The sequence below is a fragment of the Lepidochelys kempii genome, chromosome 12, assembly GCF_965140285.1.
Source record: "Lepidochelys kempii isolate rLepKem1 chromosome 12, rLepKem1.hap1, whole genome shotgun sequence".
NCBI classification, from domain to species: domain Eukaryota; kingdom Metazoa; phylum Chordata; order Testudines; family Cheloniidae; genus Lepidochelys; species Lepidochelys kempii.
This window is the reverse complement of record NC_136391.1, coordinates 41,162,647-41,189,633: the sequence shown is the minus strand read 5'-3', so window position 1 is coordinate 41,189,633 and position 26,987 is coordinate 41,162,647. Positions and strand designations below refer to the sequence as shown.

At 56.7% G+C, this 26,987-nt stretch overlaps 1 protein-coding gene across 1 annotated transcript in view; it reads right to left on the bottom strand.

Moving 5' to 3' along the window:
- Nucleotides 1-1,986: 1,986 nt before the first annotated feature.
- Nucleotides 1,987-26,987, bottom strand: part of LOC140896452 (B-cadherin) — a 44,097-nt gene continuing 19,096 nt past the window's right edge. Inside the window, exons 3-16 of the mRNA XM_078848146.1 lie at nucleotides 19,388-19,605; nucleotides 17,564-17,707; nucleotides 16,840-16,989; nucleotides 15,693-15,837; nucleotides 14,745-14,920; nucleotides 13,670-13,798; nucleotides 12,767-12,952; nucleotides 11,595-11,839; nucleotides 9,687-9,829; nucleotides 8,181-8,405; nucleotides 7,106-7,330; nucleotides 6,716-6,846; nucleotides 5,641-5,784; nucleotides 1,987-4,500 (exon numbers count right to left, since the gene is read on the bottom strand). Of these exons, the coding sequence (XP_078704272.1) occupies nucleotides 4,288-4,500; nucleotides 5,641-5,784; nucleotides 6,716-6,846; nucleotides 7,106-7,330; nucleotides 8,181-8,405; nucleotides 9,687-9,829; nucleotides 11,595-11,839; nucleotides 12,767-12,952; nucleotides 13,670-13,798; nucleotides 14,745-14,920; nucleotides 15,693-15,837; nucleotides 16,840-16,989; nucleotides 17,564-17,707; nucleotides 19,388-19,605 (2,474 nt within the window). The 3' untranslated portion in view covers nucleotides 1,987-4,287. The remainder of the gene's footprint in view (nucleotides 4,501-5,640; nucleotides 5,785-6,715; nucleotides 6,847-7,105; nucleotides 7,331-8,180; nucleotides 8,406-9,686; nucleotides 9,830-11,594; nucleotides 11,840-12,766; nucleotides 12,953-13,669; nucleotides 13,799-14,744; nucleotides 14,921-15,692; nucleotides 15,838-16,839; nucleotides 16,990-17,563; nucleotides 17,708-19,387; nucleotides 19,606-26,987) is intronic.

Genomic DNA, 26,987 nt, shown 5'->3' with positions numbered 1-26,987 from the left:
ATGGCTCAGGGCTCGGCCCTTCCCGCCGGGCTCCCGGGGGTCGTTCCTCTGGCTCCTCTGCAGCCGCGCTGCTACGCGCCCCGTGTCCCCCATGCAGCCAGGCTTTGCACCAGGGCCCCCCGGTACAGGGCCTCGCCGCCCTGCAGGCCCCCCGCTGGGCCCTAGCAGACGGGGCAGCCCCAGGCCCCGGGCTGGGGGGGGGCCCCTCAGCCACGAGACGCCCAGTTCAGGGACGCAACAGACCAGTTCCATCTAACCCCCTGTCGCTGCGCCAGCCCCCTGCGCGAGGCCATCCAGGTGCTGCTGGCAGCCCTGGGGAGCGTGGACAGACCCTGGTTTCCCAGCAGCCCAAGTCAGTTCTGTCCCAACAACTCAGGTTTCACTCCTTGCTTACCAGACCCCCTGCACTGACCAGCCTCCAGCCCTCCACCCAGCAGCTGACAGAGGAAAGCTAGCCTCTTGCCTCCATTTCCTACCCCGGATCAACAAATGGAGGATTGACCCACCCACTTGCTACTTTGCTGGACTCCTGCCTCTTCTAGCTCTGCGCAGCCATATGTGCCCCATATGGCCCTTTGGAGAGCGAATAGGTGGATAGTTACACGTGCACACCTCAGGGCTGGCCGCACAGGGCACCAGTGTCCTTCGGTAGTGTGTACAGTACAAGGAACCTGAGGCTGGAGCCCAGATCTCCAGTTCAGCCTTGTGTCCAGTGCACCAGATATTATCATGTCCCACGCGCCCGGGGTCTGTCAGGAAGAAGCTGAGAGCAAGGTAAAACTGCATGCACTCTCAGCAACCATTCAGTTCTCCTTACGATTTCTGCTGCTGAATAGCCAGCATTGATGGTGTGGTTCACTATCATTCAATGGTTATGTCTACACTAGAATCTTTATTTGGTGTAACCATGTCACAGAGGGGGGTGAATTTTGACAACATCTCTACACCAGCAAAAGTCTTTGGGTAGATGCAGCTATACCAGCATAACTTATTTCACTTGGAGAACTGGCATGAGTTATACCAGCAAAACAATTCTTGCCAGTGGAAGCTGCCTCTATACTGGGGTGGGGTGGGGTGAGGGGGTTGCTGGTGTACTTGTATAGTTGGACCAGCAAAACTTTCGTGGAGTAGGCTGGGGCTGTCCTATACCATTGCAGGGAAATGAGCTGTTTTAAGTTAGCCCCAAAACTCAATCAGTCTAGTTCTGACCTTTATTGTGCCTTGTTTGTATAAAATGGATCCCAGCCTGACCCCTCCATTGGTGTATGAAGCAATAGCAGGTGCTCTTCCAGCTGTTTGAATGAGAATGGTTAGCTAGTTCCTGCTCTGCCAGCAGCACTCCAGGTTTGTCCCACGGCGTGCGGCCGTTCCGAAAGCCATTTTCATACAGAATAGCCAGAGGCTGAGGAAAGCATTTGTCTTTTGTTCTTTTCCAAAGGAGCCAGCCGAGGTTGATCAGAGACACCACAGCATTGCTCCTTGGGGGACAGGCTTGGACTTCAGCTTTGGAGTTCTAGAGCAGCGGTTCTCAAACAGTGGTCTGCGAGCTCCATTCAGGTGGTCCATGAATCGTTCCCTCTCAGGTGCGTGCCCGGGCAGCCGCACACGAGAGAATGAAGGGCCACCCACCTAACCAGGGGAACCGCGCCAGCGTGACTCCACTAATTAGGTGCCTGGACCCGGGAGAAGATCCACACGTAAGGTGAGGTGGTGGCCTCGGGGGGAATAAGGGGTAGGTGGGAGAGGGCAGTGGGGTGAGAAGAGGGGGTGGGGGGAATTTGGGATGTGCAGGGCTGGGCAGCCACAGAAAGAGGTGACTTTCCCGAGCTCCAGCGCTGTGGCTGCTGGGGAGAGATGGCCCTCCTCCCCAGCCCCAGCTCCGTGGCAGGGGAGAGACCCCCTGTCCTTCCCAGCCCCAGCTCAGAGGCTGCTGCAGTGGGGGAGAGAGGCCACATCCATCGCATTAGAAAGGTAAGACTACGGATATTAAAATATGAGTTGTGTGCTTTTATTTGTAGAACCAAAAAACTTGAATTATTATTAAGTTTTCTTATATAGCACTTTTATCCAAAGCGCTTTACAATAGTTACCTATGGTACAAACAACATTTGGAAAGATCATTAAGTGGGCTGCCGAGACCCTCAGCAATTTTCAAGTGGTTCGCGGAAAAAAAAAAGTTTGAGAACCAGTGTTCTACAGAGTATTCACAATGAGCTACGGGCAGCAAAACCGGTTCGGAGACTTTTAGCCTTGACATTAAAAAAGAAAAGTATTTTTTTAAAACAAATGTATTAAAATGTTATAAAAATGTACTCAGATTAACACGAAGCTATTGCTGTTCTCTGAGCTTCCTTTGTGTCCCACCATTCCCCGTCACAGAAAGGTACAAAGTATTAAGGCAGCCAAATACACAGTTTAGAAACCAAATAAAGCCATTTCCTTTTTCTAAAAGCTCCATTGCACAGTAATTACACTGCACACGCTAGAGATTAGACAACACAATGAAGGAAGTAGCCACAATCTGACATTATGGAAAAATATAAATTGGCCTATAGCTATTAAATCAAATAAGACATTCTGCTAAATACTACGTGAAAAGAACATGGCATGGTATTGGCTGGTAATTTTATAGATCCTCTCTCCCCTATTCAGAAATATGAATGAACAGCTTTATACAAAAATATAGCATCAAACTGGGCTGACAGTCAGGTTTTAGACGTTGCATTTATTTATACAGAGCCCCAAGTGTACTAGGCAGGAATATCACGTGACACACTTCTTCAGAGTCACACCTCCAGTCAGCAGAGGACAGACTACAGCCCCTAGCCGCACAGGCGAGAGGAGGGACTCAGGAGCGCTTTACTTAAGAGTTGGTTTATAATCCAGGTTTTTGGAGGGGTAAGGAGTGCATGGCAAAGTGTAGGGATGGGGAAGAATACTGAACTCTAGGGCAATGGAAAGTCACTACTGCAGCACACAGAGACAAATTATCATCAGGTTCCAAGCATATGAACGCTTGGACAGGGACAAGCTGGGTTCATTAAAACCAGCACACAAAGGTGAGTCTGGGGTTCTCCAGGAAAGGGTGTGAATCTACTGTCCGTTCCCTGAGGATTTCCTGGGGGCTCTCCCCCATATCTCCTGTGCCTGTGATTGCTTAGTAAACGGGTTACCATCATCTTTGGTCTTTGGGTTGGCACAGCGCTAAACGTATCAAAGTGCAACTCTTGGTTAAGGGTAACAATAACATTAAAAATAAGGGGCATCTGAAAATTCAATAAAAATATCTCTGGCAAAGTCCCTCGCAATCTGGCTGTGTTCCAGACTGGCCCAGCGGTAGCTGGTCTCCACAGTTACTGAGAAAGAGGCTACTTCACGCTTGCTCTTCAGCATCTCCTTTGGAGAACACGCCCACTCCATGGGCACACGCAGCACCGAACCACACAATGGGTGGCATTAAAAAGTGAACAAATCCCATCTGCTGGTGGAGGGGAGTTTCCCGCTAGGCTTCCTGAATTTGGAATGAGGTATTCTGAGAGCACTGGGGAAATGGTTACCTTTTAATGATACCGCTGGAGGAGAGGAGCCCCAGAAGTTAGCAGGCCCCTGTCCTGGGAGGCCTGCAGCATGGCAGGTGAAGACATTGCTACACAGCACCAGACTGGTGTGAGTGCATTCTCCGGGCACCCCTTGCCCAGTGTGCTGCAAAGAGGCAAGACTAGGCCATTTAGCAGGTGGTTGTGAGTACTCACCAACGTGGGCACAGGGAAGTGGAAGTGGCTGTGGCTGGCCATCTGGGGGAAGTAACAGCAGCCAGGAGCTCCCCAGACGCACGAGAGGAAACAAAACTGGGGTAACTAAAGGGTGGGGCACGTCTGCCCTCTCCTAGAACCAGTCAGTCTGTGGAGGCTGTAGATCCCAGTGTGCGTTGCTCTGCCTTGAGCACGCCGAAACCTGCAGCCCCTACAGTGAAGCCGTCAAAGTGCAGCGTGTTCTGGGCAGAAGCCTCACACTCTGGGCAGGCTGCCACCAAGGCCCTTAGTTGACCGAAACAGAATCCCCCCACCCCCATTAACCTGGAAAGCCCTGGCTATCCACGGCTGAACAACAGGGGCTGAAGAAACTGAGCCAGGTTCTGCGAGGAGGACAGATTCACGTAGTGCTGTTGTCTGCTAAGGAAAGGGAATTTCAGCCATCCAGCCTGCTCGGGAAGACCTTGCTGGTGTGTGTCGAACGGGCCGCAGCGACATTTCTCTCACAGCTGCGGCCCGCACACACTGGTGGCACCTACTCCTCGTCCTCGCCCCCGCCGTACATGTCGGCCAGCTTCCTGAAGCGGCCGCCCCAATCCTTCAGGTAGTCGTAGTCCTGGTCCCGGTCCGAGGCGGAGGAGTTGAGGGAGCTGAGCGAGGCCGCCTCGGAGCCGCTGCCCTCGTAGTCAAACACCAGCAGGGAGTCGTATGGCGGGGCAGTGGGGTCAGTGTCGGCCGCCTTCAGGTTCTGGGGGTGGGGAGGAGCGTTAAATCACGAGCTAGAGCAACAGCTTCGCCCTGCCCAGAGGTGCCACTCGGGGAATGCCCTCAGGAGAATCTCAGGCAGACTTTAAATGGAGGAGCAGTACAGTTCTGCTGTCCCAGAATCAGCCCTTCCTGCACACTCTGTATCTGCATCGCAGTTAGCAGCCCATGCAACGGCACCCTGCACCCATGGGAGCTGGCATCTCGTGCTAGAGACTCGGCTTCTCTTTGGAAGAAACTTAAACCTCTAGCTCTCGTGACCACAAAGGAACCCTTCACAACATGATCTGACTGTGAAGAGGTGCGGGGGGATCCACCCGGAGTCTGTCTGCACTGGGGCTATTCTTAGCAGTGCACACCCCAGTGTAGATGCACTGCACGTGAGTGCGGCTTATCCCAGTTGAAAACAGGGCTATTTCACGGCTGACAGAAGCAGATGAGGAACAAGAGGGCCAACACTACCATGGATGATCTGGGCAGTCTTCTAGAATTGCACCTGGGCCCCACCGAGGGGTCGGGGGGCAATCCAGCAAGACAGTTAGCTCCCCCAAGGATGCTCAGCAGGAATGCCATCTCCCCTTCCCTTTGTCCCTGTGGGCTTGGCCCCCCAGGCACCCCAGTCCTGACCAGGTGTTTAGATGACTCTGGAGCACCTGTATCTGGTGCACTCTGATACTGCACACAGCTGCGAGGGGGTCCCAGAGCTGTCACCAAGAGAATTAAAATGCTGAGTTCCAAGCATTATAATGAATAATAATCGGACTCCTCTCTGCCTTCGCTACTTGGGGGCAGGTTGGGGGGAAGAGAAGGGCTGTGCACCAGGCTCTGAAGGGGGCTAGTCCTGAACTTCAGGAAAGAGCTCCCTAGCCAGGGCCTGACACCTAGAATGCCCTAGCCCCAGTGAGTTTCACATTCTGGATCTTTGGCTTTAGTGTCCCCACTGGGCGCAGAGACGGAGCCTTAGGAATTATGGTGCAGGGTCTAAGGAAGGGCTTTCGCACAGCCCAGCCCAAAGCAATTGATTCTGCTGCACGGCTCGAGCCAACGGGAAGCCTTGCTAACAGAGTCAGAGCTCTGAGTAACCCACTCCTCTGCCTGCCGGGCACTGACGAGCCCCACTCACCTCATCGATGAAGTTGCCAATCTCGTCAGGGTTGGTGGGGCGTGGCCGGTACTGCGGGGCTGGCATGAGAGTTGGGACGACATCGTTGCGGGTGACCTCAGGACGAGCATCCAGGCCGCGGTGCAGCTGGCTCAGGTCATAGTCCTATGGAGGAGGGAGAAGAGGTGGGATGTCAGGAAACGAGCAAGAGAAAGCCAGGCTGTTTTGCGAGATGCAGCCAAAGCAAGGTTGTAAAGGGGGGGCCTCAGGCAGGGCCCAACAGCAGGAACTTCCCCCACCACTGTAGTGTCACCCCACAGCAGCGCCTCCCTTGGGATGCATCCAGCTCTCAGCCCTGCACAGGGGCACTGCAGAGAGCGGCTCTGTACCAAGACCTGCCGGGAAGCGGTAGCTGAAGTGGGGGGAGAGGGGCCGGGGGTAGGAGCGCTGAAGGCCGGAGTGGGTTTTCATGTCTCCTCCTCCTTTTCCGTAACTGGCTCATGTCAGTGCTAGAAGCACAAGCAAATCCAACGTTACTGGCCACGAGAAGCCACGGGCAGCGTTGTCAGGGCCACACTGGGGAACCGAGGCCCGAGAGGCAGCGCAGCTCCACAGGCCCCCCCCGTGCATCGGCCGCACACACTCAACGTGCCGAGCGAGTCACACTCGGGCTATCCGAACGGCCTGGCCCACAGTGGAGGGGCTGACATGGGGGGTGTCAGAGATCGGAGAGGGCAGCTGGCGACCAAGACGCAGCGTAACTCCAGGCCCTGGGTGATGGCGACCGCCGCATTTGGGGAGCGACGTGGGATGCCCGCAGAGCCAATCAGCACAGCAAGCAGCTGGATCGAGAGGATCCTGGTTTCAGAGCTCGGCAATGCCACTGACCCACTGTGTGACCTCGCCAGGCCACACGAGCCTGGCTGTGAGACTGGGCAAGGCACAAAAAGAGCCCATCCTGCCTGCGTCCGGAGGAGGTCCCCGCGATGCTCTCGCGCTGGAGACTTTCAGCGCAGAGCCCCAGCCGCACGCAGGGGAGCCGCTCTGCCCCGAGAGCAGGGCCTTCCTAGAGCAACAGCTTCCGAGCTCCACCCACCTGGTCTTCCTCCCCGCCGCCCTCCTCGTCGTAGTGATAGATGTTGTCTCGAGTGTCGTCCTCGGGGAGAAGCAAGGGCTCCTTCACCACCTTCCTCTTCCTCACGAAGAGCAGCAGCAGCAGCAGCAGGACTAGAAAGAGGGAGTGAAAGCATTGCCTTTATCTGGGCCAGCAACCTGCACTGCCAGGTCAGGCCAGAGAGCAGTGGGAGCAGTTCCCTCTGATGCACTGCTCCAGCCAGGGAGCTCTCAGGCAACGGCGCACGCTGGGAAGTCATTTCAGCAGTGAGGGGAGTTGCCGTGAGTCTGAGGTTAAGGCCTTTTGCAACAGTAACTCGCTTGGCAGGCACGGGAGGCTCCGGGGTGAGGGGACTCCGCCCGCAGTACTCACTCAGCAAGGCAAGGATTCCTCCGAGAATCCCCAGGATGGTCGGGATCCCCAGACCGCCCGCGATGGCTGCTCTCTTCTCGCAGTTCCTGGCTTCCCCGTCACAGTCGCACACACTGGCTTTGACAGTCGTCACCTGGGATTTACTCTGGTTGTCCACCAGCTGCAGGAAGATGCTGTATTCTCCTGGCTCCAGGTATTTGGTTAGCTTTAAGGCCAGGCTGTTTCCTGGGGGAGAGCAGGATTTAGGGCTCGAGTCAGAAAGTGACGGGATCCTGGAGGTGGGTAGTCTCAGCACCGAGGCCTGGCCATGCCACATCAGCACTGCTGCAGGACCCCGGCACAATGGGAGGCCAAAGCCGCCAGCCCCTCCAGCTCTATAGCTGGACACACTGCAGAGCAGCCTCCCCGCTGGGAGGGCCTGGTTGTCTGCAAAGCCCAGCTCCTGCAGGGAGGTTTACGGAGTTTGGGGTTCGTAGGGGTGGGGGGAAGCTCGCAACCCTTACAGCTGGCAGTGTGACTGGCATTGGGGGCATTAGGGGGGCGGAGCTGCCACTGGCTACAACCAGCAGGCCCAGTGGGAGTGGGGAAGCTTGAGCCCCCTTCACACGTTCGGGGTCCTTCCTAGGGGGGCTCTACCCTCAGGTACCCGCTGTGGGTTCAGGAGACCGGTAGGGTTGGCTGGCACCTGAAGAGTGGCCTGGCAGACACATGCCTGCTCCAGAGCTCTCACATTCTCGTTCTGAGGAGTGGCGGCTGGGCAGGTTAGTGAGAACGCACCAGGCCCCAGAGGGGGCTGGGGTCCCTGCCCCTCGCTCTGCTGGGGGACGGGGAGCACAAGCAGTAACTGGAACGGCCTTGTGGCTCCGCAGGCTGTTTTGCAAGTCAAACAAAGCAACAAAGAACCGGCGGATGGGCCCAGTTCTACCCCGCAGCCCCTGGGCCACCAGCCCGAGCGGGAATACCAGCGTGGGGTAGCTCCCCACACAACTGACTGCTCTGGAAGGCCGGGGCGGGGGGACAGCCTGCTTTGCAGCAGAAGAAGCCGAGAGGGGCGCATAGCGGCCCAGCCCCTTACCCTGAGCGTTCACAGTTGCTGTCCAGTTGGAGCCGGAGCCGTGCAGCAGGTCCGCCTTGAAGGGGCTGGTGTTTGGGGGAAGGTCCAGGTCCACAATATTTAACATCTGGACCACTGGGTTCTGATTGCAGATGTAAAATTCCCGTGGATCTGGCACTGGCCCATTGTCATTCACATCCGTGAGGGTCAGCAGCAAGGTCCCCGTGCCCGTGGCGAATGGCTGCCCTAAGGGAGAGCGACACCACGGCTCAGTGCAGAGGACACTAGAATCCCACACACTCTGCCGCCCACCTGACTCCCACACCTGGTACGAGCACTGCATGGGCAGCTGGGGGAGAACCTAGCCATCAGATGGGCCGGGGCGGAGGGGACCTGGGCTGATGGCCTTAAACCAGGGATGGGCAAACTTTTTGGCCCAAGGGCCACATCTGGGTATGGAAATTGTATGGCGGATCATGAACGCTCATGAAATGGGGGGTTGTGGTGCAGGAGTGGGTGAGGGCTCCGGATGGGTATGCGGGCTCTGGGGTGGGGCCAGAAATGAGTTCAGGCTGTAGGAAGGGGCTCTGGGCTGGGGCAAGGGGTTTAGGGCTCCAGATGGGGGTGCGGGCTGTGGGGTGGGGCTGGGGGATGCTCCAGGCTGGGACCAAGGGGTTCAGAGGGCAGGAGAGGGATCAGGGCTGGAGCAGGGGGATGGCTCATGGGAGGACGTCAGGGGTGCAGGCTCCGGGCGGCGCTTACTTCAAGCAGCTCCCAGAAGCAGCGGCATGTCCCCCCTTGGCTGTGGTACCTGCAGAGCCGGTGCTTGGGGTGGGGGCAATGTCCAGAGCCCCCTGGCTGCCCCTATGCGTAGGAGTGGATGAGGGACATGCCGCTGCTTCCAGGAGCCATGGCACATGCAGAGCAGGGCAAGCCCCCGACCCCACTCTCTGGCAGGAGCTCGAGAGCCAGATTAAAAGGCCTTATGGGCCAGATGCGGCCCCTGGGCCATAGTTTGCCCACCCCTGCTTAAACGGTGCCATGCTTTAGTGAGCATTCCCACAGCACTAATTTAGTCCATCTCTGTCTCTCAGGAAAGTGCAGACCACTTGGGGCCATTACTTTTCCTGTGGCATTAGCCCTGGTGTCTTGGCCACGTCCCAGCTTGGGCAGTCACGTTTTGCCCAGGCAGTGTCCAATGGGCACTATTTTTCCTTTTCCTGTCCCAGAATATTATACAGTGCAGCCAGGGGCTCGTACGCCACTTTCCCCACCGCCGGGGTAGCAGCTATTTGCTCTCTATTCTGTGGAGCAGTGCAGGACTTCGGGGAGGAAAGCCGCCACATAAGCACGAGGAGAGGTTTTGTCCCTTTTCTCTTGCCAGGGGCGTCTGGATCCAAACACAGCGTGAAGGCAGCGCTGCTGCCGGAGAGTCGCGAGCGATCGCTGCCTTACTGCACATCACACAGGCAGTTCACTTGGACAGAGAACAGGGGCCCGAAACAAGAGGGAGGTGCGTGTCTTTACCAGAGTCGACAGCCAGGACTGTGGCCTCGTAAACGTTGTTGACTACGTAGCTCGACTCCCTGTCCAGAGGGCGTTTGGCTGTGATGATGCCATTTTCGGCGTCAATAGCCAGCCACCCTGCAGGGTCACTCCGCATGCTGTACCTGGAGGGGAGGGCAAGCAGGTATGAGGAGAAAGGTCCAGCATGGGGGGAGGGGGAGTGCGGGGGCTGAGCAGGTGGGTGATGCTCTATAGAAACATGAAATGAATTTGCCAGTGAGAGTTTAAGGCTGAAATCTAGCAAACTAGGTTTGTGAATATGAACAACTGGCCCCTTTCATGCTTACATCCCCTGCAGGCGGGGACCGGTCGCTGCCCTGCCGAGGGCTCTCAGGTGCCTGCTAGGGTTCACTCTCTCTCGCAGACTGCTGGCAGGAAGGCAGCTTCTCTCATTTCAGACCAGAGGGGCTGTTTACTTGCCCTCCAGCCAGCCAGAGAGGTGTCGAGAGCACGCGGCTAAAGGAACTGAAGGGAAGAGCTCAGGAGAGAGGTGCGGAAGGGTGGATTTGGGCATGCCCACACTGCAAAATTAAGGCGACGTTCAGGCAGCCCTGTCATTAATACACTGTTTCCCGTCCACACTTGCTCCTTCTGTCAGCGGCAGAAGCACTTTGACCGACTTCAGTGGGGCACTGACACCTGGAGCCCTGCTGCCCTGGGCCTGAAGCTGGGAGCATAGGCGCCGACTTTAGCCGGTGCTGATGGGTGCTCGCCCCCCCCACCCCCATTCCAACCCCGTCTCCAAATCCCCTGCCCCGCCTCCTTCCCCCTCCCCCCAGCCCACCACATTTCCCCTCCTCCCCAGGAAGCCAGGGAGGGGGGAGAAGCGGAGCGGCGGTGCGCTCAGGGGAGGCGGCGGCAGACAGGGAGTAACCTTTGGGGGGGGAGCAGAGGAACCGCTCCCCGCCCCTGCTCGAGCACGCCAGCGCCGCTCCACTTCTCCCCCCTGCCTTCCGCTCCCGGGCTTGGGGGAAGCGGAGCAGCGCGGTGCGCTCAGGGGAGGAAGTGGTGGCGGAGCGGAGGTGAGCTTGGGGGCCACAGGGAGCTGCCGGTGGGTGCTGAGCACCCACCAATTTTTCCCTGTGGGTGCTCCAGCCCTGGAGCACCCACAGAGTCGGCTCCTAAGGCTGGGAGCCCCACTGCCGGGGAGGGGGGTCCAGCTTGGAGCCCCATGCAGAGCTGACAGCCAACAGGCAAGGTCAGTGGCAGGGTGTCTACACGGACACTACATCGATGAAGCACTACGCCTCTCGCGGAGGTGGAGTTATGAAGTCGGTGTAGTGGGTGACTTACATCGGTGGGAGCTACATTTTAGTGTAGACGCTTACCCAGTTAGATGTAAGCTGCCTTACGTCAACCTAACTCTGTAGCGTAAACCAGGCCTTCGCATTACCAGGCAGTAGCCTGATTTGCCTGGAGCTGCAGGCGGCTTGGCTGTGCTGGACACATAGCTACGCCCCGATCTGCTTGGTTAGCTGGGCAAACAGCCAGCTCGGTATATTTCCAGTTACGCAATTTTCAAGCATGAGGGTAGATTGTGCAAAGGTAGGTATGAGTTTTGGCAGGGCAATTGTACCATGGATCTGCCTGGAGAATTTGCCTTTATTTCCTTTCAAGAGAGCAGATGATTGAGATGATTTCCGATGCAGGAAGGAGGAGTTTGCCAACAATCAGAACCTCCTTAGTGCCTGGCTTTCCCCTGGGTCCATGGGACACAGAAAGACCATGCACAGGCCATATTGTGTTTGCTCCACAGCATTTCTGGACTGATTAGGGGTGGCGTGAGCAGTTGATGCACAAATCGAATGGCTGCTGTGAGCTCAGTCCCAGGGGCCTGCCAAGGCTTATCTGCAGCATTCCTGCCCTTACCTGATTTTCTGCGTCTGGCTCTTATCTGGATCCCGGGCCACGTAGGAGGTGACTTGCTGTCCCACAGGCAAATCCTCTGAGACCACTGCACTTTTGATAGGTGGATCAAAGATTGGGGCTTCGTTCACATCCTCAACATTCACAGTAACGGTGGCTGTGGAAGTTGGGAGAGACACGGAGAAGGGAATGTCGTTCACTGCGATAACGTTGAGAATGAACTGTCTTTGCACCTCAAAATCCAGGCCCTGGAAAGGAGGCAAAGGAAGGAGTCAGCTTTCCAGGAGAGACAAAATATAAACCCTGCTAACGCCAGGGAGAATTCCCAGAGAGGAGGGAGCAGGGCTGTGAATGGCTGGGAGGCTATTCATCCTGCCCTTGGAGAGAGGACACACGTTAACCCGGTGGCAGAGGAACTCCGCCCATCACCAGGCTCGCTTCAGGAAGGTCCCTTGAGCGCGCTGTCCCCTTCCCCGGGTGCCTTCCATCCAAGACCCCCCCAGTGCTCCACCAGCATGGGCCCCTCTCCGGGAGGGAGAACCATCCCCACCACACTGCCGGGGATAAGGAAGCACTGAAGTTCTGTGACAGGATTGCTCAACTCTCAGTCCCCTGGTCTAATCCGTTGGCCGTGCTCCCTCCCCACTCTTCGGTGCAGTCCCACAGGGCCCGTGGGAGGTAGCGCACCGAGCTCTGACCCTCATGGGCAGGCCCACAGCCCCTAACCAGATCCGGAGGGGGGAGGGAGAAATTTTGGGAACCTAAAGCCCCGAGTCCGTCCTACCAGACGGACTCTCCCCCCTGCCCTCCCTGAGCAGTGCTGGGAAGAGATTCAGAAGAGTAAGTCTCAGTAGAGTTGGTTCTGGGGTGGCTGAGGGAAAGCCCCTGTGCCCCCAGACAGAGCTGTACCTTCCCGGGGAAGGACTCGCACGCAGCAGGGCTCTGGGGACTAGGACTGGGAGCTCCCCAGGGCACCCTCTGCTGGGGATCGTGCTCCTGCAGCCTGAGAGCAGTGGTGGGCTGAGCCGGGCCGGATTACGTTCCTGGGGTGAATGCGGGTGCATGCAGGAGGGGGAAGCGGTGCAGCTGAGGACCCCAGGAGCCATCCCCCTGGACCGTAGCATTTTCAAAGTCACGTCAAGGTGAGGCGTGAGAGCTGGGTGGGCACAACTCACCTGGGAAGTTTTCAGGAGCCCGTTGTTGTTGTTGGGATCCGTGGTTATGGTGAAAAAGCCCCCTTCGTTCCCTCTCTCAATCTTGTACTTCGCCTGCCAGGCTGGAGAGCCCTGCTTGTCCCTGTCCGACACACTCAGCCTGGCAACCAGCACCCCCACTTCGTTCTCGGGCACCGTGGCTTGGTACTGCAATGGAAGGGACAGGCTGGACTGTAGGGCGCCGCTCTGACTGGCCGCAACCCTCCACACAGGGGCACAGTGCAGCTGCTTCAGCTGCTGGGCTCCAAAGGGAGCCGCAGCTGGAGCTCCTGGGCCAGAATCACGGCACCTATTTCCAGGGAGCGCTGGTGGACCCAGAGCTGCTACACTCTCCTCAAGGGGCCCCATACATTGGGGGCGGGGGATGGAAAGTTGCACTGAGTGTTCCAGCGACAGAAGACATCTGTCCCTGCAGCTGCTATTCCATAACTACACACCCAGGGCCAGGATCCACAGCTAGGGGAAATCAGCAATTTCCACCGGCTTCAATGTAGCTATGCCGAGCTAGGGTCTGGCTCTCAGCACTCAGGTACGAACACACACAGCAAGCAGGTCCCCAGCTCCCGCAATGGCTAGCGGTACTTCCGTGAGGTTGCTGTGACGTTTACCTTTCACTCGTGTTCCTAAAGGGAGCAAGTTCAGGCAACTTCCAGTTAGAGGCAAATGTTTTTGGCACAGAAGAATTTGATTCTCTAACCCCATGGAATAGTTCTGCCCCTTTGATTCTTCACCACATCTGAGGTTTAGTAACTTGACAGTTTTCTCAGGCATCTAGTTCACTCTTTGCGCAGCTGTAGCTAATCAACTCCTCTGTGTTGGGAGTGGAGCTCCTGACCCGGGTAGTGCGAACAGAGGTTACGTTACCGTGAGTGGGTCGAACACTGGAGCATTGTCGTTGGTGTCTGTGACCTCAATCATTGCTGTGGCTGTGGTAGTAAATCCTTCGCCTCTTAAGTCGGCAGCCTGGACAATCAGCGTGTAGTTGGGGGTCACCTGCAAGCCACAAAAGCCACTTTGGGGTTAGCACCTGGAGGACACGTCAGCCTGCTGCCATACTGGCTGGGAATGGGCTTTGCCAGGCCTGGCCTCTCTGCCTCTTGGGGGAACTTGTTAGGATTAGTTTCCTTGCGGTCAGAGCAGCCAGCAGGCGAGACAGGAGGTGTGAGCGCCTGAACTCAGCTAGCAAGCGACACCACTCCTCTGGCTGCGGGTGCCCGCTCGGGGGAGTTTCATCCACTGAAACCCGGCAGTAACAGGTAAGGAAATCTGCTTCACAATTCAGCAGGCAAGCTGTCATTGTCCCCTCTACTGAAAATGAATATTTCACATTGGTAGCCTAGAGCATTTTAACCATTCACTTTTCTTTTCAGTATCTACAGTGAACAGCTTGGGGGTTTTCTGCACATCTATCTGGGCTTGGACAATTAATCAATGATGTCAGTTTCACTTTGTATTTGTTAGAAAGTGGGTTTCCCTTGATCAGTAGAGTTCCCAGGGCAACCCCTCCTGCTGGGTGCAGGCTCAGCAAAACCATGTTTCGACAAAACCCAACGTGGGGCTGAGATTTGATGCATTTAAATTAGCTGAATTAACCAAACATGGCCAAACTATCGGGCCTCCCATGTGGGGTCAGTTTCTAGCACTGCAGAGATGCCCGTTGAACCCCGCACTGCCTCCCTGCCAAGCACAATTCACTCAGGCCAAGGGCTGGCTGTGCAGGGAAGGTCTAACATGGCATAAGTGCCCAGGAGAAATGGAGACAGCAGAAGTTCGACAAAGACATCCCGCAGCGTGACACGGATTGCGCCGGACACCCGCCACTGTCTATGCGTCTCGATGCGGAGCTCGCACTTCAGAGCCTGGGGCCGTCCATCCTCTCTGTGCAAACGTAACTAGGCCGAGGTAGGATCTGACTCCGACCCAACGCTGCAGCACTCACCTCTCTGTCCAGCCCAGCTGCAATCACACTGATGATGCCATTCTCAAAGTTGATGGTGAACATCTGGTGGTCGGGTTTTTCAGGTATCTGCTGCAGGATGGAGTAAGCAATGACCCCATTGTAGGAGTTTACACTGTCGTCTGCATCTGTGGCTGTCACTTGCATCACGGAAGAACCTGGGCACAAGTTTAGAGCAACACTAATTTTCTCGTTCTAGGACAAAATGAGGCGGGAGACAATTCTCCAGAACGCACTGCCGGAACCAATCCCGCCCTGGCCCGCCAAGGGGAACAGGGGAAGGTGACTAGATCAACCACCAGGCATTTCCCATCCCTAATGTCTGCCGATTCCTCTCTGCAGTCACCAAAGAAAGAGAATAAGATTGTAAGCGCCTCGGGGCAGGGGCCGGCTGAGTCGTCGGCCCAGAGCCATCGATCTCACTGGGGCGATAGAAAGACTGGAGCCCTAGGAGCGTCTCACAGGTAAACAGACGGCACAGTTTAGAGCCACATTTACTGATACCAAATTAGCTCCCCTGTTCCCTTCCAGTTCTCACACCGCCCCCATCAGCGCACCGAGCGCCTGCTCCCTGCCAGCCCCAGAGCCTTCTGCGAAGGTAACTGGTCCCCTCCGCGGGTTCTGTAGAGAGGCAGGTGGTCAACCCCAGGATGCCGACTCTCCTGCAGGATCGGGGGAAGGAACTGCTGGGTTGGAAGGGGAGGGAGAGCCTGCTCCAAGCCCAGCCACCCGCACTCTGGACAAGGCGCGTCTGCTCAGTGGGCAGATTTTAGACCCTTTGGGTTATTCTGGGATTTAAATTCTTCAAAGCAAAATTAACCCAACACTAAAACAGTCCCTGTCTCTCTCTCTCCTTGGAGGGAACCCTCCAAAGCCACATCTCATGACCGGTGTGTCTCAGCCCCCAAGTCGGGGGCTCTGCTCACATACCTGGCTTGGCTCCTTCTTCTATGAAGCCTGTGAAGACACTCTGGGTGAACTGAGGTTTGTTGTCGTTCTGGTCACTCACAGTGATGATGATCTCCATGGGGTCCTCCACAGGCTTCCCATTCGCAGACACAGCGTGAGAAAAGAGCTGCAAAGCCAGCATGGGGTGTAAGGCACCATTCAAGCCACCCCGTGAGGCCACGAGCAGCCAGCAGCGCCCGCCAAACCCAGCCATGACTCTGAAAGCAGCGGCCATGCTTGGCTTGTGCACGGCGTTCCATGTGTCCCTGCAGAACGGGAGCCCGAGCCTGGCTGGCTTTGCCAGAAGGGACTTGCCTTCGATTCCCCAACTCCAGCTGCTGGCTGACCATCCCCACCAGGGTCTTGAGTTCACATGCAGGCCACACGGAACAGGTCCAGCATGGGGGAATTCTGCCCAGCTCAGCCTAAGCCAAGGGTTCGGACAGCAGCCTTCAAAGGGCCCATCCAGCTCCCCTCCACACTCGGAGGATAATCACTGGCTGCCCATGGACAGTGAGGTCCTGTTACCCAGGGAGGGGCCAGTCTGGGCTGTCCTGACCCGTGTGGATTTATGGTTTCTCCTCCCTGCTGGGCCAACATCGGTAATGGACATGGAGCCACTGGCCAGCCCTGCTCTGCCTAGCAGAGACCCACGGGCCCGTGACGAAGCGTCCAGCGAAGCTTTCGGAGACAGGAGGTGCACGCTGAGCGCGTCTCCAAGCAGCAGGGGCCCTGCTGAGGCAATGAGCTGGTGCTAGGCTGTCAGAACGCTCTAGGCCCGATTCTCACCGGTGCTGGGCCCCCTCAGCAGCACTCAGCACCTCGGGGAAAGAACCAGGCCTCAGGGCCAAGTGCTGACGTGGCCAAGTGACCAGGGCCGGGCACAGATCAGGAGGCAGTGCCCAGCTGGGGTCAGCACCTCCTCTCTGGCTTTACTCTGCCAGGCCTCGGGGAAGAGACCATGATGGGGGAGGGGAGGGCAGCTGCCCTCTGGACCGTGCGGTACAAGAAATGGAGTGAGACCCAGTTCATCAGAGCCTCGGGCCCCGTCCCAGCCACCTCCAAGCTCCAGGGGCCATCAGTCCCTGAGAACACGCCCCTTCTCCATCATTGGCACCCAGGGACTCACCGTGTAGTTGCTGATGTCTTCTCTGTCCAGCGGCTTCGTCACCTTTAGCTGCCCCGTCTCCCTTTCGATGATGAAGACGCCCACAGGGGGCTCGTCTGCGCCCCGCCCCGTGATGCTGTAGAAAATGTTGCTGCCGTTGTTGGATTTGATCTGGTGCCAGAGAACGGGGCAGGTCAGCCAGGGGTTTCTGAGCACGGGGGCCGCCCCAGCCTGTGCTCCCCTCCCATCTTGCCAGAATCCCTCCAGTCCCCAAGAAGCTGCCCTTCACGTTCCTGCTCAGCACCACATGCCACCCCATTTACCCCATTCGGGGATACGGCGGAGGAGGACAGGCCTGGAAGGCGGGTTTGGTGCTACACAAGCCCAGTAGCAGACAGAGGGCTTGGGGAGGTTCTGTTTGTGAATGCTGACGGAGCAGCCATCTGGGGGCAGATGGAGCCTTCCCCACAGGCCGCGCTGCATGGCCGCCCTGTGGCAGCCAGCTAGCGCACAAGACCCAGGCAATGAAATGGCTCCTCGGCCCAGCTGGATGCGCAGCCAAGAGCAAGTGGGAAGGCGGAACCAGGGCGTCAGATCCCAAGAGTTCTTCCAAACAAATGCCACCCACCCATCTCTCCACGCTCCCCCTCTGCCTTCTCCCAGCTACTCCCCTCCTCCCACCCCAAGAGTGACACACCTAACACACCACGCCTGGCTGGGATGCCGTGCCAAAGGCCTCCCATACCTGAACCAGCGACTTGGGGAAGGGTCCCCTCTCATTCTCAGGGCAGTTGATTGGAGGGATGACCCAGTCCCTCTTCTGCCTCTTCCGGCTGAGTCGGGACTCTGGGAAGATCAATATGTCTGCCTGAGCATTGGCGGGGGAGTCCTGCAGGGAGAGAGACACGGTTCACAGTGAGGTCCCTGCATTAGACACAAGGGGGCTGGAAGTTTTAACCAACCGTCCAAGATTCAGCCACACCCGTTACACAGACAAATCCAGACACTGGTTCTCCACCTTCTGCTAAGGGCTTGAGGAGCCATTCGCTGCAAGCTCTTACTAATTCACCACAGGACTGGGCTGGACCGGAACAAGCAACTGGAATTGCAGGGAACTTCGGCCTATCCCTTTTATAGCTGGGTATGGTGCTTTGTCACAAGGGACGTAACAGGCCCCAGACCCAGCTCCTTTGACTGCCACTGCACATTGAGTGGATGTTTTCAGAGAACTATCCACAGAGACTCCAAGAACTCTGTCTTGAGTGGTAACAGCTCGTTTAGACCCCATCATTCTATATATGTAGTGGGGATGATGTTTTCCAATGTGCATTACTTTGCACTTATCAGCACTTTCCTATCCACTTTCTCCACCCCAGTCATGAGTGTACAGAGCTCCGTCCTAGCCCCCTTACTCGTCCCTTCTCCAAACTGAACAGCCCCAGGCTTTTTAATCTCTCCTCCTGCAGAAGCAGTCCCATCCCCCTACTCAGTCTCGCTGCCCTTTTCTGTACCTCTTCCAATTCCAACAGATCTTTTCTGAGATAGGGCGACCAGCACCGCACGCAACATTCCAGGTGTGGGCATACCGGGGATTTATGTAGTGGCCTTAGGATGTTCTCTGGCTCCTTATCTGGCCCTTTCCTAGTGGTCCCCACCACTCTGTTCGCTTGTTTGGCGGCCGCTGCACACTGAGCAGCTGTGTTCAGACAACCAGCCACAGCGCCAATCTGAGAGCCCCGCTGCAGAGCACAGGAGCCAGAGCTGGAAGAGGTCCAAGCTCCTAACTTAGCACTAATCCTGCCCGCTGCCGAGTGTCCTTAGCTCCCGCTGACGCGGAGTAAAGGGTGCACAGCAGCTCGCAGCACCAGGCGCTTGAAATGTACAGCCTCCCTTTCACCCCACCCCTCTTCCGCTCGAGCGCGGCGGCTCCCTGGCAGGAGACTCAGCTTTGCTCGGGAGGACAGCGTCCCTGCAGTGCTGTGCTCACTCCTGCTCCTCTGCGGGACCAGAGCCTCCTGCTTCGCCTTGGCCTTTCCTCTCGCTGAGCGGTAGCGGCAATGCGCGTGACCTACAGGAGCCCACATGGAGGAGGCGGCAGAACGGAGACACCCAGGGTCAGGGACGCCCCCGCGTGGGTCTCTCCCCAGTATTCAGGAAGGGAAGCCGTGGCCCCTGATTCCCAGCGGGCTGAAGCTAGCAAAGCCTCGCAGACGGTACCCAAGGACGCTGACTTTCCTTGCCCTCGTTCGTAGAGTGAGCCAGCCCCAGGAGAGAGCCGTGGGCTGAACGGCTGCCAGCAGCTTTATCCTGCCCAATAGCTGACAGCCGCCCCCCTCCCCCAGCGCAGCTGGCAGCGTGCCACCGGACCCCCGGGGGGCCGCCCAGGCTCTGCAAGGCGGAGGCAGCCAGGCAGTCACAGGAGAGACCGTTCTGCTGGCAGAGGATGAGCCCAGACTGGCCCGGGGCTGGCCTGAAGGGACACAATGGCCCGCAGCGGATGCTGCGTCAGATGGGCCGAGCCGGGGCAGGCGGGTCGCGCGAACCAGGCCCGCTGGGTTTGTCGCCATACCGTGTGCCGGCGGTGCCGGTGCCCCTCTCTCTTCAGGGTGACCTTGGCAGAGTGCTTCTTGCTGGCAGAGTCCCAGGCATGGATGAAAAAGCTCTTTTCGTGCCCGTGGAGCTGGAGGGGACGTTTGACTGAGACAACTCCGTCCGTGTGCACTTTGAAGCGTGTGTCATCCGACAGGTACGCCGTCCGCTTCCTTCCTGCGCAGCTCTCGAAGCTCACTGCGGAGAGAGAGACAGCAAAGCCCGGCAGGAGAAGGGGGTTAGAAGCGGAGCCACCTGCCCATCTGCATATTCCAGTCCCTGGCAGGCCAGCAAGGGCTACCCCCGCCCCGCCGGAGACCAGGACAGCCAGTAGCCGGACGTTCCTCTCTCCGGACCGAGCCCCACCCGCGCTAACCCCGCCAGCCAGGGGCCCAACGCGCCCGAGCGTCGAGATCGCGAAAGGGGACGGAAGGGGCGAACCAGCAGGTCGATGCCTCCTGGAGGGCTGGTGTTAAAGCCTGAGCTTTGCCAGCCTCCTTGCCTGTAACAGTGGGCTGAGGGCAGGAGGTTTCACTGAGCTGCCACCCACCGAGCACAGGCAGAACCCGGCTCCTTTACAGCAGCCAGCGGCATGGCAGCATCATCCGCAAGTCCGCGAGCAGTTCGGAGGTCAGGCCACAGCAGTGCAGAACATCCTGGACTCAGTGACAAGGGCCATGCCGAACCCATTCGTCGCTACGCAGCTCCCCAGCCACAAGGCCTTAGCAACTCAGCCTCACTGCTAATTGCTCTTCCGAGGCCAGGGAGAGACCGCTAGCGCCGGGTGGGGTTCATTAGCAAGGTTCACAGACTGCAGGGACACGGTGCTTGAGGAGCTAGGCTGGGCTATCACTTTAAAGGGAGGTTCTGCTGGCAGCAGTGACAGGGCCGTGAACTCCACCCTGGAGTACTGGGGCGGGAAGTGGTGACCTGCGTATTCGCAGAGTCTTCCATATAGACACCATCGGCGAGCTGTGCGGTCGATCACCTCCACTGGGACACCCAGGCCGGGAAAGCGCCTCAGCCAGTCCTCAGAGGCGGTGACCGAGCAGGTTCACATTGGAGCTAAAGGTTTCAGAGGGGGAGCCGTGTTAGTCTGTATCAGCAAAAACAACAAGGAGTCCTTCGAATCCTAGAGGATCAGGGTTGGAAGGGACCTCAGAAGGTCATCTAGTCCAACCCCCTGCTCAAAGCAGGACCAATTGCCAGTTTTTTCCCCAGATCCCTAAACAGCCCCCTCAAGGATTGAACTCATAACCCTGGGCTTAGCAGGCCAATGCTCAGAGCACTGAGCTACCCCCCCTTGTGGCACCTTAGAGACTAAACACATTTATTTGTGCATAAGCTTTCGTGGGCTACAGCTCACTTCATCAGATGCACCTTCTTGTCAACTGTCTGTAATGGAAAAGGAGGACTTGTGGCACCTTAGAGACTAACAAATTTATTTGAGCATAACCTTTCGTGAGCTATAGCCCACTTCATTAGATGCATTCAGTGGAAAATACAGTGGGGAAATTTATATACACAGAGAACATGAAACAATGGGTGTTACCATACACACTGTAACAAGAATGATCACTTAAGGTGAGCTATTACCAGCAGGAGAGCGGGGTGGGGGGGACCTTTTGTAGTTATAATCAAGGTGGGCCATTTAACGGGGGGGGGGAATAAACAAGGGGAAATAGTTTTACTTTGTGTAATGACCCATCCACTCCCAGTCTCTATTCAAGCCTAAGTTAATTGTATCCAGTTTGCAAATTAATTCCAATTCTCTCCTTGGAGTCTGTTTCTGAAGTTTTTTTGTTGAAGAATTGCCACTTTTAGGTCTGTAATCGAGTGACCAGAGAGATTGAAGTGTTCTCCAACTGGTTTTTGAATGTTATAATTCTTGACGTCTGATTTGTGTCCATTTATTCTTTTACGTAGAGACTGTCCAGTTTGACCAATGTACATGGCAGAGGGGCATTGCTGGCACATGATGGCATATATCACATTGGTAGATGTGCAGGTGAACAAGCCTCTGATGGTGTGGCTGACGTGATTAGGCCCTATGATGGTGTCCCCTGAATAGATATGTGGACACAGTTGGCAACAGGCTTTGTTGCAAGGATAGGTTCCTGGGTTAGTGGTTATGTTGTGTGGTGTGTGGTTGCTAGTGAGTATTTGCTTCAGGTTGGGGGGCTGTCTGTAAGCAGTGCTTACATCTGATGAAGTGAGCTGTAGCTCACGAAAGCTTATGTCAAATAAATTTGTTAGTCTCTAAGGTTTCAGAGTAACAGCTGTGTTAGTCTGTATTCGCAAAAAGAAAAGGAGGACTTGTGGCACCTTAGAGACTAACCAATTTATTTGAGCATGAGCTTTCGTGAGCTACACCGATGAAGTGAGCTGTAGCTCACGAAAGCTCATGCTCAAATAAATTGGTTAGTCTCTAAGGTGCCACAAGTCCTCCTTTTCTTTTGTGAATACAGACTAACACGGCTGCTACTCTGAAACGGTCTGTAATGGGCCACTCTCTTACCACTTCAAAAGTTATTTTTCCTCCCTTGGTATCCTGCTGTTAATTGATTTAACTCGTTACACTGACCTCACACTTGGTAAAGCAACCCCCATCCTTTCACGTATTTATACCTGCTTCTGTATTTTCACTCCATGTAGCCGATGAAGTGAGCTATAGCCCACGAAAGCTTATGCCCAAAATAAATTTGTTAGTCTCTAAGGTGCCACACGTCCTCCTCGTTGTTTTTACTAGAGCTAAAGCAGATGCTGCCCAAGGGCTGCTTTGGAGCAATGTTGCCTGACCTGAGATCTCAGACATGACAGATGCCATCAGCACCCTTCTCGAAAGAGAGGCATCACTCCTGTATTCTTCCAGGCGCCATAACCGCCCATCCAGTCCTAGGCTGCTTCTAATCAAAGCTACAGGCCCTGCTTCCAACAGCCAACCGCCCGCTCCCCCGCCCCGGGGATGCTGTAGAGGCACAGAACTGAGGGGACCTGTGCCAGTGAGTCTCAGCCTCCAGCTGAGGTGCCAGTCTCAGCCAGAGGGCGCCCGTGCCCCAGTCTCCTTGGCCCACGTGCCCCGGGCACAGCAGCACCTTTGACAAAGCAAACAAAGCGACGTTCCCCTGAGTCGGTGCCAGCAGCACAAACCGCAATGCTGGGCTCTGGGAACTGCCCTGGTCTCCTCAGGGTTGGTTTAAAATGTGTTTCACTGGGAGTGAGAGAGTTATGGTGGGTTTCGTGGGGCCCACGCTGGGACTATCTGGTCATGAGCCTGGGCGGGCACGGCCGGGCTGGGCGCTCTGGAGGCCCAGCCATCCCGCGCTGCTGGCACAGGCTGGAAGGGGATTCCTGTAGCTCGCAGCCCGGGAGCCGCTGGGGCGGTTTGCTGCACCCTCTCCTCGAAATCATACTCTGACCGGGGCACCAGCAACTTTATTTATGGGGAGGGCGGGGGCCGCCAGCTGCTGTTCCAGACTCCACTTATCCCACATTTATTAATGCATGCCCCAACTTTGGGGAGGGGGGAAGGGAGGGGAGTTGTCTTCCCCATGCCTGGTCAATGCTGAATGCAGGCTTCCCTCCCCTCACTTCCCCTCCGCCCCCCAGCACAGCAGGGAGTCCCAGGTGCTGTCTAAGCCCAGGGCTAAGGGCAGCCCCGCTGCTTTGTCCTCACAGCTCCAAGATCAGCAGGAAATGGCTGCAGGACCCCACGCCCTCCCCTCCCCCAGGAAGCCGGGTGATTAACCTGGGAAGGGAAGGTCTGGAATGCGGCTGCTCCCACTCCAGGCAAACATCCCAAGTGGTTACAGTGAACGTAGGGGAGACCCACCTGCCTCTTTCCGGGGGTCAGCCCCCCAGAGCTCCGACTCAGCCGGGGGCTCCTTGCCCCAACTCCCGGATCTCACCCCGAGGAAATGAAGCATTGTCTAATAAGGACCCCCCCACCCCGCAGAGCCCATCCCAGCTAGTGCACTAGGTTATTAATGCTCTGCCCGGTGAGAGCCAGGCGGGGGCGGGTCACTAAAAGCTTTCACAGTACAGCCCTGCTTTAATGGCCTCTCAGGCTCTCCTTGGTAGGCCTGCCAGCACCAAACAGGGAGCAGTTCAGGGGGGCGGGCTCCACAACCCGCAGCCCCCAGCTGGAGAAGGGACAAGCAGGGTGAGCCAGTGCCCCTCCGACTTGGGTCACCTCCCACTGCTGGCCCCTGCTCAGCATCGTGTCCGCACAGCTGTACAACAGGGGCGGGAAATGCATCCTAGCAGGGCCCAGACAATCGGTAGCGCAGCCTTCAGAGGAACAGCGACGTTAAAAGCAAAAGCTGCCAGGGGCGCGGAGTGGGCCGCTGGCTGCCAGGGGCGCGGAGTGGGCCGCTGGCTGCCAGGGGCGCGGAGTGGGCCGCTGGCTGCCAGGGGCGCGGAGTGGGCCGCTGGCTGCCAGGGGCGCGGAGTGGGCCGCTGGCTGCCAGGGGCGCGGAGTGGGCCGCTGGCTGCCAGGGGCGCGGAGTGGGCCGCTGGCTGCCAGGGGCGCGGAGTGGGCCCCGCACATCAGAGCAAGCACTGCAGGCATGAGCAGGACTTTCCAGCCAGCCACGGCAGAGGCTCCCTTCACCGCCCATCTTGCAGTTACACAGCAGCACAACTCAAGAACTTTTTGCTTCTTGGGCTGTGAAGCGTCAGACCCAGAGCAGATCCAATACCCCAAAGTGCTCACGTGCGCCGGGACAGTAAGGGCGGCGGGGGGGGGAGTGAGGCAGCAAAGTGAGGAACTAGGGGTGTGGCCACACCCCCAGCTTGAAGCGGTTTCCATCATACGCAGGGTTTACAGCTTGGTTCAGTGGCTCTCAGCACCCCCACTGTACAAATTATTCCAGCACCCTGCCAAAGTTATGGGGACAGAAAATCTTTCAGGGGACCCGCTACTCCACTATCCGAACAGGAGATTTTCTTTCTCCCTATTCTCCTGCTGAAAAAGAGGGGTCTTTGTTATCTGCCCTCTTTCCCCCATAAAAGCCATGACTAACAGTCGGCTGCATTTGGGAAGGAAGCCGGGCTGGTTTGAAACAGAACTTTGACCACAGAACCACTCCCAGGGCGGGTAAAAGTGCTACATTCACTGTCCCATCCACCAGCCCGAGGGCACAGCGGAAACGCATGCAATTCTCTCATCTGTCCACATTTATGGTAGCATGAGTCCCCTGCCTGTGGAAGTGGTTTTGTTTGCTTCTCATGAGCAATGTACAATGGGGAATGTTTCTCCGTCTCTAAACATCTAACCCATTGGTTCTCAAACTGTGGGTTGGGACCCTGTTTTAATGGGGTGGCTGGGGCTGGCTTAGACTTGATGGAGCTTGGGGCTGAAGCCTGAGCCCAACTGCCTGGGGCTGAACCCCTTGGGCTTCAGCTTTGGCCCCCCTGCCCAGGTTGGCAGGGCTCAGGCTCCGGTCTCCGTTCCAGGGTCATGTAGTAATTTTTGTTGTCAGAAGGGCTTGCAGTGCGATGAAGTTTGAGAACCCCTCAGCCCTGGAGGAGCTCTCGCCTCCTTAGGTGGCAGATCCCTTAGCAGACGAGCGGCCTCACTGGCCACCAGCACTGAGGCAGGTCACCCTCCGTGCATGCTCCCAAAGACCCGTTAAGAGCAGGTGGCAGCTGGCTGGATACATGAATGGAAGGGTGCTTGCACCTAGCTCCCCCCCCGCAGGCTACGGTCACTGCTATTTTGCGTAACAGCCTACGGCCAATTCCCTCCCACTAAGTATTAGAAACAAACGAGTGTTGGGAAGTTCAGCATCAGTCCATGTTGCTGGGAACCAAAGAGCTTCGCCATTAGCACCATGACACCCAAGCACGGGAGCGGGGCGGTTTTGGCAGAAACCAGCGTGGGACGTTCTGATTCCAAGCAAAGAAGGCTTTTGGATGCGTTGTGTGTTGTAAAAGCCTCACTTTGTCATGGAGAAGAGTTAGCTCGATGGCCAGACGCCGACGCCGCCCCCGGGCCGAGAACCCCAATCAGGGTTAGAGAGCGTGCAGTTCTTCCATCACAGAGGAACGGTGGGTGGAGCAGTTTGCAGCGTACCTCAATTGTCTACACCCAGACTTCCTAAAAACCTGATTAGTTAAACTGAGGCAAACCCCTAGGGGGAAACTCAGCTGGTTTAAAACCGGTGACATTAGGCCCAAGCTCAACCATAGATTTATCACTGAAAGTTACACAGATAAGCCAGATTTAAACCCCGTGAGTGTCCACACCTGTTTAACCCATCACACCTTTCCTTAAACCAGCGCTGGTGCATGAGCAGACCAGCCCATCACCCAAGTGACAGTCTCTGCACACACTGAATGGACTGGTTTCAGAGGAACAGCCGTGTTAGTCTGTATTCGCAAAAAGAAAAGGAGTACTTGTGGCACCTTAGAGACTAACCAATTTATTTGAGCCCCTGAAGGCCTCTGCCACCACCCGTGGACCAGGCTTTCCTCAGCTCACAGGGGAATGGGGCATTTTCCTTCCGGGAGTGGTGGGCTCTGCCTGACTTTGGCAGGTGCAGATTGGTCAGTCAGAATTCTGCACTGGAAGCAGATCAGCTGCAGGGGCAGCACCCAGATCGCAGGGGAGTTCCTGTTACCACTTCTCTACTCCTTATCATGCCCTGCAAGTCAGTATTCCCAGAATGTCCATTCTGTGGGCTTTCCAGAGTCACTGCACTTGTCTGGAGACAGGCCTAGAAGCTAAAGGAAGCCCAGAACCAAGTGCCCTTAGCACGCAGCTCAGGCTGTCCTGGACTGCACACCATCACTCCGACAAGTGCTTTGTAAGACAAAAAAGATCTAAGCCCCTTATAGCAGGGGCTCAGTTCTCCCACCCTTGCTCTCACTGAGCAGCTCCACTGGCTCACTGAGCAAGGGGAGCAGGATCTGGCCCCTGGCTACTGGGATCCAGGTCAGTCCCCAGCATGACAAAATGCATAAGAATCCAGACTGCAATTTTCAGTATTGATCTTCAGTGAAGCCAGGGAGTCCATGGCCATGCACCAAGTCAGCCACTGCAGAGCTTGGTTTCAGCCACATTCTTGCCATGCTGGACAGAAGAGCCAGGTCCCAGGTTCGGTTGTGCATTTCCCCACCTGTGACCATTGGGGGAAGAACCCCAGCCCGGGGTGTTTCCAGGGAAGGCTCTGGGGGAGGAAGATGCATTCCACTTCAGTGATGTCACATGAGTGGGGGGGGAAGAGGGGGACTGTTAAAAGGTTCCTGGACAAACAGACTTTTGTTTGTGGGATTGTTTCTGCGCTGAGTCTGGGAACAGATGTTTACTGTAACTAACGGCCCAGGTATGATTCCATTGCATGGGTTAGAGCCTTCAGAAGTGGCTTTGATCACCTAGTGACACAGCCTGAAAAGTACCTGCTCCTTTCCCACCCAAGCACTGAGACCAAGGGAAGCATCCCTCAGAAAGGCATCCCTTCAGAGTCACTTCGTCACCACCGGGAGCTTCTCTCACAGTAAATTCCGGGATGGGACCCATTTCGGGAGCAGAATGCTGCTTGGGAGCGGTTTGCAGGAGCCAGCACCCCGGCGAGTGG